The 12,141-nt window shown below is 58.4% G+C and overlaps 1 protein-coding gene across 1 annotated transcript in view; it reads right to left on the bottom strand.

Annotated features, from left to right (window-relative positions):
- Positions 1 to 6,961: 6,961 nt before the first annotated feature.
- The window catches only part of PEBP4 (phosphatidylethanolamine binding protein 4), a gene marked incomplete at its 5' end in the record, with an annotated part of 82,838 nt that continues 77,658 nt past the window's right edge, over positions 6,962 to 12,141 (bottom strand). Inside the window, 1 exon segment of the mRNA XM_031065221.1 lies at positions 6,962 to 7,341. Coding sequence (XP_030921081.1) covers positions 7,250 to 7,341 — 92 coding nt within the window.

The following is a 12,141-nucleotide window of genomic DNA, read 5'->3' as shown; positions in this document are numbered from 1 at the left end:
GCTCGTGGGGGGTAGTGGGAGACTGCAACCCCACAACTCTGGGGTGGGGGACTGGGACTCCAACCCCACAACTGTGGGGTGAGGGACTGCAACCCCACAACTCTGGGATGAGGGACTGCAACCCCACAACTTTGGGGTGGGGGACTCCAACCCCACAACTCTGGGATGGGGAACTGCAGTCCCACAACTCTGGCTGTTCCCAGGGCTTTGTGGGGGACTCCAACCCCCAACTCTCACTGGTCCCATCCTTCACCCTTGTGGAATCCCCCACCAACCCCACAACTCTCGCTGCTCCCAGGAATGGGGAACTCCAACCCTACAACTCTGGCTGCTCCCAAAGGTGGGGGACTGCAACCCCGCAACTCTCACTGCTCCTGGGGGTTGGTGGACGACTCCAACCCCAAAATTCTGGGGTGGGGGATTCCAACCCCACAACTCTGGGGTGAGGGACTCGAACCCCACAACTTTGGCTGCTCCCAAAAGTGAGGGACTCCAACCCCACAACCCTTGGGTGGGGAACTCCAACCCCACAACTCTGGCTGCTCCCCGCGTTTGGTGGATGTCTCCAACCCCAAAACTCTGGAGTGAGGGACTCCAACCCCACAACTCTCACTGCTCCCAGGGATTAGTAGGGGACTCCAACCCCACAACTCTGCGGTGGGAGACTCCAACCCCTTAACTCTCACTGTTCCCAGGGGTTGGTGGGGGACTCCAGGTTGTGCCCACAACTCTGGGGTATGGGACTCCAACCCCACAACTCTCACTGTTCCCAGTAATGGGGGACTCCAACCCCACAACTCTCACTGTTCCCAGGGGTTGGTGGGGGTCTCCAGGCTGTGCCAGCCAGGGGCTGCTGGGTGCTCTGGAGGAGCTGGGACCCCTGGGTCACCTCAGTCCCACACAGGTCTGGTTTTCCAAGCCCTTCCTGTTATTATCCAGCTGGGGAACAATAGCGGCGGCAGCTGGCGCGGTGTGACCTGGAGATAAGGAGACAGCTGATTAACAGGGAAACTACAGAGCAGGCCCGGAGTGAAAGTGGTCCCGAGGGTGGGAAGGATGGGATTCCAGCCAGGGATCAGGAGCAGAGCGGGCTGCAAAGCCAAGGATGGTTTTATGGGACCAGCAGCAACCTCGGCGTGGTGGCCCCAGGAAGGAGCCCTGGAGTGACCCCACGAGGGGTTTGCAGAGGGAGACCACAAAGGCATTTTTTAATGTGAAACCAAGAAACAGAAGAGGAACTGGACCTTGGAATCGCAGCTCCCAGAGCTGTGCCGTGACAGCACCCCGGAGACTGAGCACGGAGAGGAGCAGAGGGCGTCAGAACCCCCAAATCCACCACATGCAGCGGAAAAAGGGCTCGGTGTTGTGTCAGCACAGCGGGGTGAATCCGGCCTGGTCCGAGGGGCGAGGTGTCGTCCCAGCCAGAGAATTCCAAGGGCTGCGTGCCTGGGAAAAAGCGCTGCTCCCGCAGGCTGAGCTCCAACCAGCCCAGGAGAAACTGGGGAGAGGCCAAAGGCGAGGGATCCGTGAGCCATTGAAACCAGCCCGGGGGGAATTTGCCATTTCCTAGCTATGAGGAAATGTGAGGTTGGCTGAGGAGCCGCGGGGCTGCGGGCAGGGAATGGGAAGCGAGAGCAGCCGGCAAGTGAGGACAGGCCGGGCCGGGGCCGCGCTGCCCGGGGAGCAGCAGGGGCGCCGGCAGAGCCATCCTCGCCTCTTCCCTCCGCACCTGGGGAGGCAAAGCCCGCCGGGCATCCGCCCCATCCCGCAGCCAGCCGCGGTAAACGGGGCAGTGCCAGGCACGGGGGCACGGCAGCTCCTGGGCTGGGACCACCGTATCAAAAACGTTTTGGTTGGTTTTGTTCTGCCGAGGAGCGTTTTGGGGCAAACCACATCTGAAGGTGCTCGTGGCTCCCGGAGGAGTGGGAGAGGCTGGGAGCTTCCCACAGCCGCGGACAAACCCAGCTCAAAGCGACTCGGGGAGCAGCTGAAAGAGGAAACAAAACCTGGGCTGAGTTTCTCCCCGCTGAGCATCCCTGAATGCTCATCCCAGGATGCCCGGCAGCGCCTCTGGGCACGGCTGAGCTGCTGCTTTCCCTCAGGAACAGCTGGAATTTGCATCCCAGGATGCTGCCAGAGCACGGCTCAATGGCCCAGCCCCAGTGAGCAGGATGGGGGTCCAGGACCCCAAAACCAAACCTGCTCTGGCTCTGGATCCCCAGACAGCCCCACAAAGCTCTTCTGATATTATACAGCATTTTGGAAACCAAATCATAATTTATTACTGCTAATTAATGAAACCATCACTGCACAGACACAGAGATGAGGACACGTCCCTGTCCTCGCCTTTCCTGCCTCACCTATTACTTTAGGAGCCCTAAATTCCTGCCACGGCCCAGCTGCCCCTCCCAGGGCCCGCCCAAGCCCAGCAGCAGCTCCCAGTGCAGGCTCCCACCCCCCTGCCCATCCCCGTGGCACGGGAGGACCCCCAGCCCGGGGCTCTGTGAGTCCCCAGCACGAGGATGAGGCTGGGAGCTCCTCCCTGGATCATCCCAGCGTCGCCCACCCCTGGCTGACGCGCGGAGCCGGTGCCTCAGCATCCCGTGGGGCTCAGCTGCCCGGGGGATTCTCCCACGTCGGCTCCCAAATCGGGCAGCGCTGCTCGGCCCCAGCAGCACGTGGGGATTTGGGGATTATCCCTCCTGACCTATTTCCCGGGGGGTGCAGCCGGGCTTAGCTCAGGGAACGCTTGAGGAGTGCGGAGATGTGCAGATAGAGGAGCTCCGAGGTGCGAGATATCAGAATTAATTCGCAGGTTGATATAGTTATGCGCTTAGATCATCATCAGCTGATCCTGCTAATCCCTTCTTGAGCAAGTCCCTGGCTGAGGGGGAGCTGCTGCCTGGCACTGCCGAGCTCCTGCCAGCTGGGTTGTCCCTGTGCCATCCCCAGGTGCCACCAAGGCTTTGGGGGTCCCCCAGTACCTGCTCCGGCCTTAAATCTGCATTTTCCTGGGCTGAGCCCTCTGCATCAGACCCAGGGGCTGAGACTTTCTCCCATTAATGATTTCAATGATTATTAAAAACAAGTAATTGTTATCCTGCTGGCTTAGGGCTCGTGTTCAGCACGAGCTTCTCCTGGCCTCCAGCCCAGTTTTGGCAAGGAACGCCCCCCATGTGCTGCTGGGTGCTGCTGTTCCTCACCAGGAACACTCAATTTTCACGAGTTCATTGTTAATTTTTAAACTCCACGTCCTCTTCTCCCTCAGTCATGCCATGGAGTGGGTGGGTTTGCTTCGGGAAGGGGCTGGAATTGCCCAAACCCAGCTCAGAGCCCCAAACTGGATGAGCAAAAGGGAGCTGTGTCCATCCCACAGCCATGCCTGGGCTCAGCTCATCTCACAGCCCCCCAAATCCCCGGGATTCTGTGTTTCCATGGGTTTGTGGCCTTGGGATGCAGCTGGGCTCTGCAGGGCTGGTGAATCCATGCAGGAGCTCCTGGGATGTGCCATTGGTGCTGTGGGTCCCACACCTGAACTCACCCAACTCTGTTTTCTCCCAGCCCTTCACACAAAAATGTCATGAAGCCACGACAGTGGAAAGTCGAGGTAACAAATACAAATAAAACTTCCTCTGGAGGCTAAAAATGACACCTAGACAGTGAAAAAAAAAACTTCTCTGGGTGACAATAACAGAGCGTGGAGCTATTTCAGTGTTGGGCTGTTCCATTGCAGCACTCGGCGCTGGGGTTGTAGCTGCTCAAACCCAGCCACTTCCCCAGGGACGTGACGTGTTTCCTTTCCATCACAAACTGATTTAGAAGCAAAACTTTCTACATTTAGGCAGCTGAGAGGCTCAGCTTCTCTTTTCTCTCTCGCGCCGATGGTGAGCGAATGGAAGGAGAGATAAAGGGGGTGGGACCAGCACCAAGTGACTGTACGTGGCTTCCTCCTTGGGAGTTTTTTCCTTCACTCTTTCTAAATAATCGAAAAGTGAATCAGAAAACCACAATTAATATTTTCCACGCCGTGGAGGCCTCGTGTGCATCCCAGTGAGAGTTTGTGGTGCAGGGCTGGCCAGGGCTGCTGCGTTTGCAGCTCTGAGTGCCCCCACAAGGCCACGGTGCTGTGTCCTGGCAGGGAGAATCCCCGCACAGGGACACTGCAGCCAGCTGGGCAGATTCCTGATCTGATCATTCCTGTCCTCATCTCCATCTCCATCTCCATCTCCATCCCCACCTTCACCTGCATCCCTATTCCCATTCTCCATCCCCATCCTCATCCCTGTTCCCACTCTCAATCTCTATCCCCATTCTCAACCCCCATCCCATCCCATTCTAACTCCATCTCCATCTCCATCTCCATCTCCATCTCCATCTCCATCTCCATCTCCATCTCCATCTCCATCTCCATCTCCATCTCCATCTGCATCTCCATCCTATCCCTATTCTCATCTCCATTCATGTTCCTCCATCCCCATCTCCATCTTCCTCCCATCCCCATCCCCAATCTCATCTGCACTCCCCTCTCCTTCTTCATCTTTACCATCCTTGTTGTCCATCCCATTTCCCACCCGTCCCATCCACATCCCCACCTCCATTTCCATCTCCACCCCCATCTGTCCCCTCATCCCCATTCTCCATCTCTGCCCCCATTACCATTCCCATTTCCATTCTCTATCCCATCCCATTCCCATCCCCATCTCGATTCTCCATGCCATCCCATTCCCATTCCCATTTTCCATCCCATTTCCATTTCCATTCTCCATCCCATTTAAATTCCTGTTTCCATTCTCCATCCCACCCCATTCTCCATCTCTGTCCCCAATCCCATTTCCATTCTCCATCCCATCCCCATTTCCCTTCTCATTCCATTTCCAGTCTCCATCCTATTTCCATTCTCCATCTCATTTCCATTCTCCATCTCTGTCCCCATTCCCATTTCCCTTCTCCATCCCATCCCATCCCATTTCCATTCTCCATCCCATCCCCATTTCCCTTCTCATTCCATTTCCAGTCTCCATCCTATTTCCATTCTCCATCTCATTTCCATTCTCCATCTCTGTCCCCATTCCCATTTCCCTTCTCCATCCCATCCCATCCCATTTCCATTCTCCATCCCATCCCATCCCACCCCATCCCATCCCATCCCATCCCAGGGCCATGGATCACTCTGGCTCCCAGCAATCCCAATCCCAGCTCGGTTTGTCCCACCCCCAGTTAAGCCCAGGAACAATGGTGATCATTTCCTAGAAGGACAAACACCCCACTGCCTTTTCTCCACCCAAAATAACCAGGGCAGCCGCGAGGAGCAGGGAGGGGAGGCTGCTGGAGTTGGGCTCAGGATGTCAGCCCAGCCCTGACCTCTCATTTACACCGAGCCTCGCTCCCATCTGCCGGGCCAATTACACCCTGCTCCGAGGGCAGGATAGAAAAAGGAGAAACCCAACTTTAGCAGACTTCCATGACATCTCAGTGTCATTTCCTCTGCTGCTAATCTTAGCGCCAGTGGCAGCGGGGTTCATGGGTTTTTTTTCCCTGGGTTGTGGTGTTACCCAGCTTCCTTTTTTTGTTGCTTTCCTTCCCGCCGGCTCCTGCAGCTTCACCCAGCCCTGTGTGCCCAGGGCAAGGCTGGATCCTGCTCCTGCATCCCCCTGGGCACCCCGATCCTCCCTGGAGGGGACAGAGCTCTGCAGGACCGCAGTGTGATTCAGCCCCTCCGAGGCAAAGAGCCACTTCCTGGAGGGAAAGTCCCAGCCAAGTTTAACCCCCCAGTGCAGGACTGAAAATCACACTTAACTCCCAGTGCAGGACAGAAATTCACATTTAACTCCCAGTGCAGGACTATAAATCCATATTGAACCCCCCCAGTGCAGGACTGAAATTCACATTTAACCTCCAGTGCAGGACTGAAATTCACATTTAACCTCCAGTGCAGGACTGAAATCCATGTTTAACACTCCAGGACTGAAATCCATGTTTAACCCCCCAGTGCAGGATTGAAATCTATGTTTAACACTCCAGGACTGAAATCTGTGTTTAACAAACCAGGACTAAAATCCAAGTTTAACCCCCCAGTGCAGGACTGAAATCCACATTTAACCCCCCAGTGCAGGATTGAAATCTATGTTTAACAAACCAGGACTGAAATTCACATTTAACCCCCAATGCAGGACTGAAATCCACGTTCAAGCCCCCAGGCAGGACTGAAATCTGCTCTCACTGCCAGGGACCCAGGGAAGGTGACAGCAGCATGGCACGGAGATGTTTTTTCGGGGTCAGGTTGCTCTGTTCCAGACCCCAGGCACTGATGCAGAGCTGAGATGCAGCAACCAGAGCATCACAACCCCTCTGAAGGACCCCAGGCCTCCCTGCCCAGCCCTGAGCCACTCATTCCCGCGTGCCTCAGTTTCCCCTGCCTGCAGAATGTCCTGGGCTCCCGCTCTCCATGGTTTGTTCCAAAGGGAGAATTATTCCTGGCCATGGGCAGGCCAGAGGTGGCTTTGTCACGGCGCAGACACCGGGATGTGCTCCAAGGAGGAGCTGCAGGCGGGTGAATCTGAGCCTCGGAGAAAACTGAGTCTTAGATGAAAGCCTAATTAAGGAGCTAATTAAAGGGGAGGTCCGGCTAAGTGGCCAGTAGGCAGAGCTCTGCTGATTTATGCCTTTAATTTTGGTTTTGCTTTCCAAGAGAAACGGGCTGAGGGCAAAGGCAGGGCAGGGCCGGGGCAGTGCCCGGTTCCCATGCGGTGCCACCAAGGGACCCCTGGACAGGCATCAGTGTCCCTGTCCCCTCCTGGGTGACCCTGGGGTCACCTAAATGAGAGTCTGGCTGGCCACCCCCTGCTCCCATTGCCCGCAGATCCCAAAATGCCAGGCTCACCGGGCACTGCCCCTCCCCGCGCTCGCTGCCATCACAGAGCCCCCTGTGCTCCATCCAAACTTTATTCAGGAAGCTGCAGGCATCAAACTCAAAGTCCCCAAAGTGCCAGGGGGACATACAGGGGGTCAAGTCAGAAACGGGGTGAAGGGGGGAGAAGGGGAGATGCCAGAATTCCCGGGATAACCGGGCGAGCTGGGATGTTCCCCAGAGGAAAGGAAAACTTGGCTGTGGGAGGGGAGGGGCTGGGGCTGGAGCTCTGGGCTGGGAGCAGGGTGGGTTCATCCTCGGTGGGTCTGGGGGCCCCTCTGCTCCGGGCAGAGGTGGCTCTGGGCTGTGGGGATGTGCAGGGCAAGGGAGGGATGGCCGGGGTTAATCCTTGCAGTTTTTGGTGAGGAACTGGGTCGCGGCCACGGGGTGGCCCAGGTGAAAATCCTCCACGAAATCCTTCAGGTCCCAGGTGCCTGGGGAGAGAGGAAAAGGGGGTGAGCAGGGCTGGAGAGGGGAGCAGCCCTGCGCAGCTGCTGCTCTGCCCCAAACCACATCCTGCACACCCCAGGAGGTGTGCACACAGCGAGGAGTCACGGGGACCCCGATCTGAGCGTCCTGGAGGTGCCAGGCTCCTCTCCTGCCCCCTGACCTTTGGAGCAAACCTTCCTACGGCTTCCTACGAGCCCACCCTGGGGGTGGCCTGGCTGGAAAGCCCCCTGGGGATGTCACAGGGGATCCCCCGGCCCCCGGAGTGGCATTCACTGAGCTGCTGCTCCACAGGCTGCTGGAGCTCAGGGGGTTCCTCATTCCTGACCCTCCTCCCCCGCTGCCTGCCCTGACCCAGCATCCCGGAGCTCTGGGGCAGCTCCTGCCGGGTCCAGCTGTGGCTTTTCCCACGTGGGCAGCAGGGAAACTCTCTCCAGGTCCAAAGCAGGAGGGATTCCCTCATCCCCAGCCCCTGTGGGGCAGAAATCCCCCTGTGCCCTGCCTGGGTCGGGCACCGAGCCTGTGTCTGGCTGGTGGCTGTGGGAGCATCCTGCCCTGCCCGGGGGGGCTTTCCCTGGCGCCCAAAGAGCTCACGCTGCCCCTCCTTGTGGGGAAAGGGGCCCGCTGTTTATCTGAAACCTGTCCTCTCCTCTTCCTGGCTGCTCTCGAATGTCACGCCGCCTTTATCTGCTCCCACATCTCGGCCCCGACCGGAGCGCAGCGTCCCCTTTGCTCTTGCAAAAGTGCTGAGCAAAACCTGAGCTGCTGCATCACCTCGGCGGGGTGGTGATGGCTGGGGGAGCTGCTGGAGCTCCCACCTGCTCCCCACCTCGGGCTCGGAGCTCCAAAAAAAGCTCTGGAGATTCTCTGGTGACGGCAGCGCACCCTGGAGCTGCGGGATGCTCCAGGGTCAGGAAGGAGCTCACAGAATGCTCGGGAAGGACCTGCATCCCACATTCTGGCTGGGATGAGATTTGGGATGCTCCAGGGACAAGAAGGAGCTCCCAGGATGCTTGGGAAGGACCTGCATCCCGCATTCTGGCTGGGATGAGATTTGGGATGCTCCAGGGACAAGAAGGAGCTCCCAGGATGCTTGGGAAGGACCTGCATCCCGCATTCTGGCTGGGATGAGATTTGGGATGCTCCAGGGACAAGAAGGAGCTCCCAGGATGCTTGGGAAGGACCTGCATCCCGCATTCTGGCTGGGATGAGATTTGGGATGCTCCAGGGACAAGAAGGAGCTCCCAGGATGCTTGGGAAGGACCTGCATCCCGCATTCTGGCTGGGATGAGATTTGGGATGCTCCAGGGACAAGAAGGAGCTCCCAGGATGCTTGGGAAGGACCTGCATCCCGCATTCTGGCTGGGATGAGATTTGGGATGCTCCAGGGACAAGAAGGAGCTCCCAGGATGCTTGGGAAGGACCTGCATCCCACATTCTGGCTGGGATGAGATTTGGGATGCTCCAGGGACAAGAAGGAGCTCCCAGGATGCTTGGGAAGGACCTGCATCCCGCATTCTGGCTGGGATGAGATTTGGGATGCTCCAGGGACAAGAAGGAGCTCCCAGGATGCTTGGGAAGGACCTGCATCCCACATTCTGGCTGGGATGAGATTTGGGATGCTCCAGGGACAAGAAGGAGCTCCCAGGATGCTTGGGAAGGACCTGCATCCCGCATTCTGGCTGGGATGAGATTTGGGATGCTCCAGGGACAAGAAGGAGCTCCCAGGATGCTTGGGAAGGACCTGCATCCCACATTCTGGCTGGGATGAGATTTGGGATGCTCCAGGGACAAGAAGGAGCTCCCAGGATGCTTGGGAAGGACCTGCATCCCGCATTCTGGCTGGGATGAGATTTGGGATGCTCCAGGGACAAGAAGGAGCTCCCAGGATGCTTGGGAAGGACCTGCATCCCACATTCTGGCTGGGATGAGATTTGGGATGCTCCAGGGACAAGAAGGAGCTCCCAGGATGCTTGGGAAGGACCTGCATCCCGCATTCTGGCTGGGATGAGATTTGGGATGCTCCAAGGGGCAGGGGGCCGGCCGGGGAGCCGAGGTCGCGGTGCCACTGTCCCCTCTCCCTGCCACAGCAATACGGCGTTTCATCCGTGGCTTGGTCCGTTTTCAAGCTCATTTCCCAAAGGATTAAATCATCCCACTTGGCTCTTATCTGCACACCCGCCGGAGGAAGAGGAGTGCCCGCTGACACCCACACGTGCGCGGCCGCCTGAGCCCGGAGCGCCCGATGGGGAAACTGAGGCACGAGGCAACCGCTGGGCTCGGGGAGCTCGGCATCGCTGTGATCCCACAGATTTCCCAGCGCTGCCCTTGCCTCCTGCCCACCCCCCAAACGCCGCTCGCCTCCTCCCCCGGCCCCCCGGCTGTAATTTATCAGCCTCATCAGCGGCGATGTTCTCCTGATGGGAGCCCTGATGCTTCTGTGCCAAGATTAATGATGTCCCAGCGGAGGTGGGCGGGAGGCCGGCAGCTGCTTTGGTCACCATTAAGTGACACCCGGGGACTCGGGCCGGCACCGCGCTCTCCCCGCAGCCCTTGGCCGCCTCCCGTCCGGGCCGCAGCCTTTCCCTCCCCGCCGGGGCCCCGTCCAACCCGATTTTCCAGCTGGGTGGATCGGATTGGAGGCGCACAAGGTCGGCTCATGAGTCAATGCGGCCCCGATCCGGATCCGGATCCGGAGCTGCAGAGGGATGGAGCCACAGGCTGATCGGGCTCATCCCCGTCCCTGCTCCCGGAGGCAAAATTTCTGGGAGGAAAAAAAAATCCATTCCCGGTTGTAAAACATCTTTCCAGGGCAGGAGGGGCTTTGGGAATGCGGGAGCAGCTCCCCAGCTCGCCGGAGCTGGTGGGAAAAGGTGGAAGCACAAAGATGAACCCGAGTGCAATTAAGCCTCAAGATTTTGTGCTAATTAAAGATCCCCCTCGATGAAAGCTGTGGGGGAACTTTGATTGCCCAGCACCACAGCCGGGCTCTGGTGGGTGCCTGAATTCCCCCAGCTGAGGGATTTCCCGTGGATCGAGAGCCTGTGGTGGCCTCGGGATGCGACGGCGGCTGTGACATTTCACAGACCACAAATCATTATCTTGCATCTCCCCAAAGCACAGGCACGGCTTGTAACACTCCTGGCTGCGAGGGAAGTGGGGTGAGCGGCAGGAAGAGCCGTGGGGACACCCCAAACGTCCCCACCTTCGGTACTGAGAGGGAACAGAGCTGCTGCTCGGTGACAATTTAGTGGCACGGCCAAAAACTGAAGTGAATCAGACTCCAGAGGAGAAACTGAGGCTCTGAGTTATTTGCCCGAGGTCACACGGAGCCGGCTGGTGCCGGGATTGATCAGAAACACTCACGGGGAAGGACCAGGGTGGGTTTTTTCCCTGGAGAAACAAGATTTTTGCTCAAGAGTCACCCCGGAGAAACACCTCGGCCATGAACAACTGATTTCCACATCGACACGAGTGACAGGGGGACGTGTCCAGGTCCTGCAGCCCTTCCAGCACCCACTTGTGCCCGTCAGTGCCATCCCAACCGGGACACCCCCACGGCAAGGTGGAAATGCCCCCGCTCCCTCTGCACAGCCAGGCAAGGAGGGACAAGAAATCAGGGCTTGTTTTCCACGCTCGCCGCTGCCCCTCGCGTTTTCAGTTCCCAGGGATCTTTCCCAGGAGCAGGGACAGGCGACGCGGGCAGGTCCTGCTTTAGTGCCCTCTTCTGGAGGCTCCGGCCGAGCTCCTGCCATCCCGCCTGGCACTGTCCCCTCCCCCGGCTCGGCCTTGCCTGGCCCGGCCGCCTGAGCACACCCAGGGCCAGCAGGGGATTTTCCTGGGAGCTGAACAGAAACGCTCTGGTGGGGCTCAGCTCTGCCAGGGGATGAGCTGCCAGAGGGAGGGATGCCCAGCACAGGGATGCAGCACTGGAGGCTGGACACATCCCGAGGCTGGCATGGGCCACTGCCACTCCCTGTGCCCGGCCAGGACACGTCCCTGTCCAGGGCTGGGGATGAAAGGTGTCCCCAGACCCGGTGAGACACAGATGTCGCTGTCACCAGGTGCAGGACGGAGTAAAAGCAGCAAGAAGAGGTTCATTTGAGGCCAAATAAGATGGGAAATTCTGAGCAAGGACGCAAACTGTGCCTGCGGCATCGCCGGGAGAACCTGCATCGCTTTTACTGCAGGAGAGGAGCCAGGCAGGGCCCGGGCTGGGCTCTCATCCTTGGGGATCCTTTGGGATTGGGGTCACCCCCTCCTTGTTCCCACCTTCTGCCGAGGTGTCTGCTCCTCCTCTCTGTGTGCTGCCTGTGCACCACAGGGCTGGAGGCACCAGCAGATCCATCGGCGTTCATCCCACTGCCTTGGGGATGGATTTATTTAAAACCCCTGAGACACCAAAATCTCATCCTTTGGCTGCTTTTAGGGCTCATTCCCTGGGAATAATGATGGGCTGTCGGTGTCTCAATCCAGCAGGATCCCCCGGCCAGGCTGAGGATGTGATGCAGCAGTGAAATGGTTAAAAATAACCTTCAACCGACTCCTTAAACAGAGCCCCTGCCAGACCCCCGCAGCTGCCTGACAAACGATGCTGAGGCATCGGATGCTGCGGAAAAATATCCAAAATATCCGCTGGGTCTTTCCCAGGAAGTGCGGGAAGGGCTGGGAACACAGATGGGATGGGGACAGCGGCAGCTGGGGAATGCCCGGCCACCCCCGCCCTGGGGACAGCGGGGGGACCTTCCCCGGGGTGACATCTGGGGGGCTGCAGCCGCATATCCTGC

The sequence above is a fragment of the Geospiza fortis genome, unplaced genomic scaffold (assembly GCF_000277835.1).
Source record: "Geospiza fortis unplaced genomic scaffold, GeoFor_1.0 scaffold1250, whole genome shotgun sequence".
Classification (NCBI taxonomy): domain Eukaryota; kingdom Metazoa; phylum Chordata; class Aves; order Passeriformes; family Thraupidae; genus Geospiza; species Geospiza fortis.
This window is presented reverse-complemented; position numbering and strand designations above follow the sequence as displayed.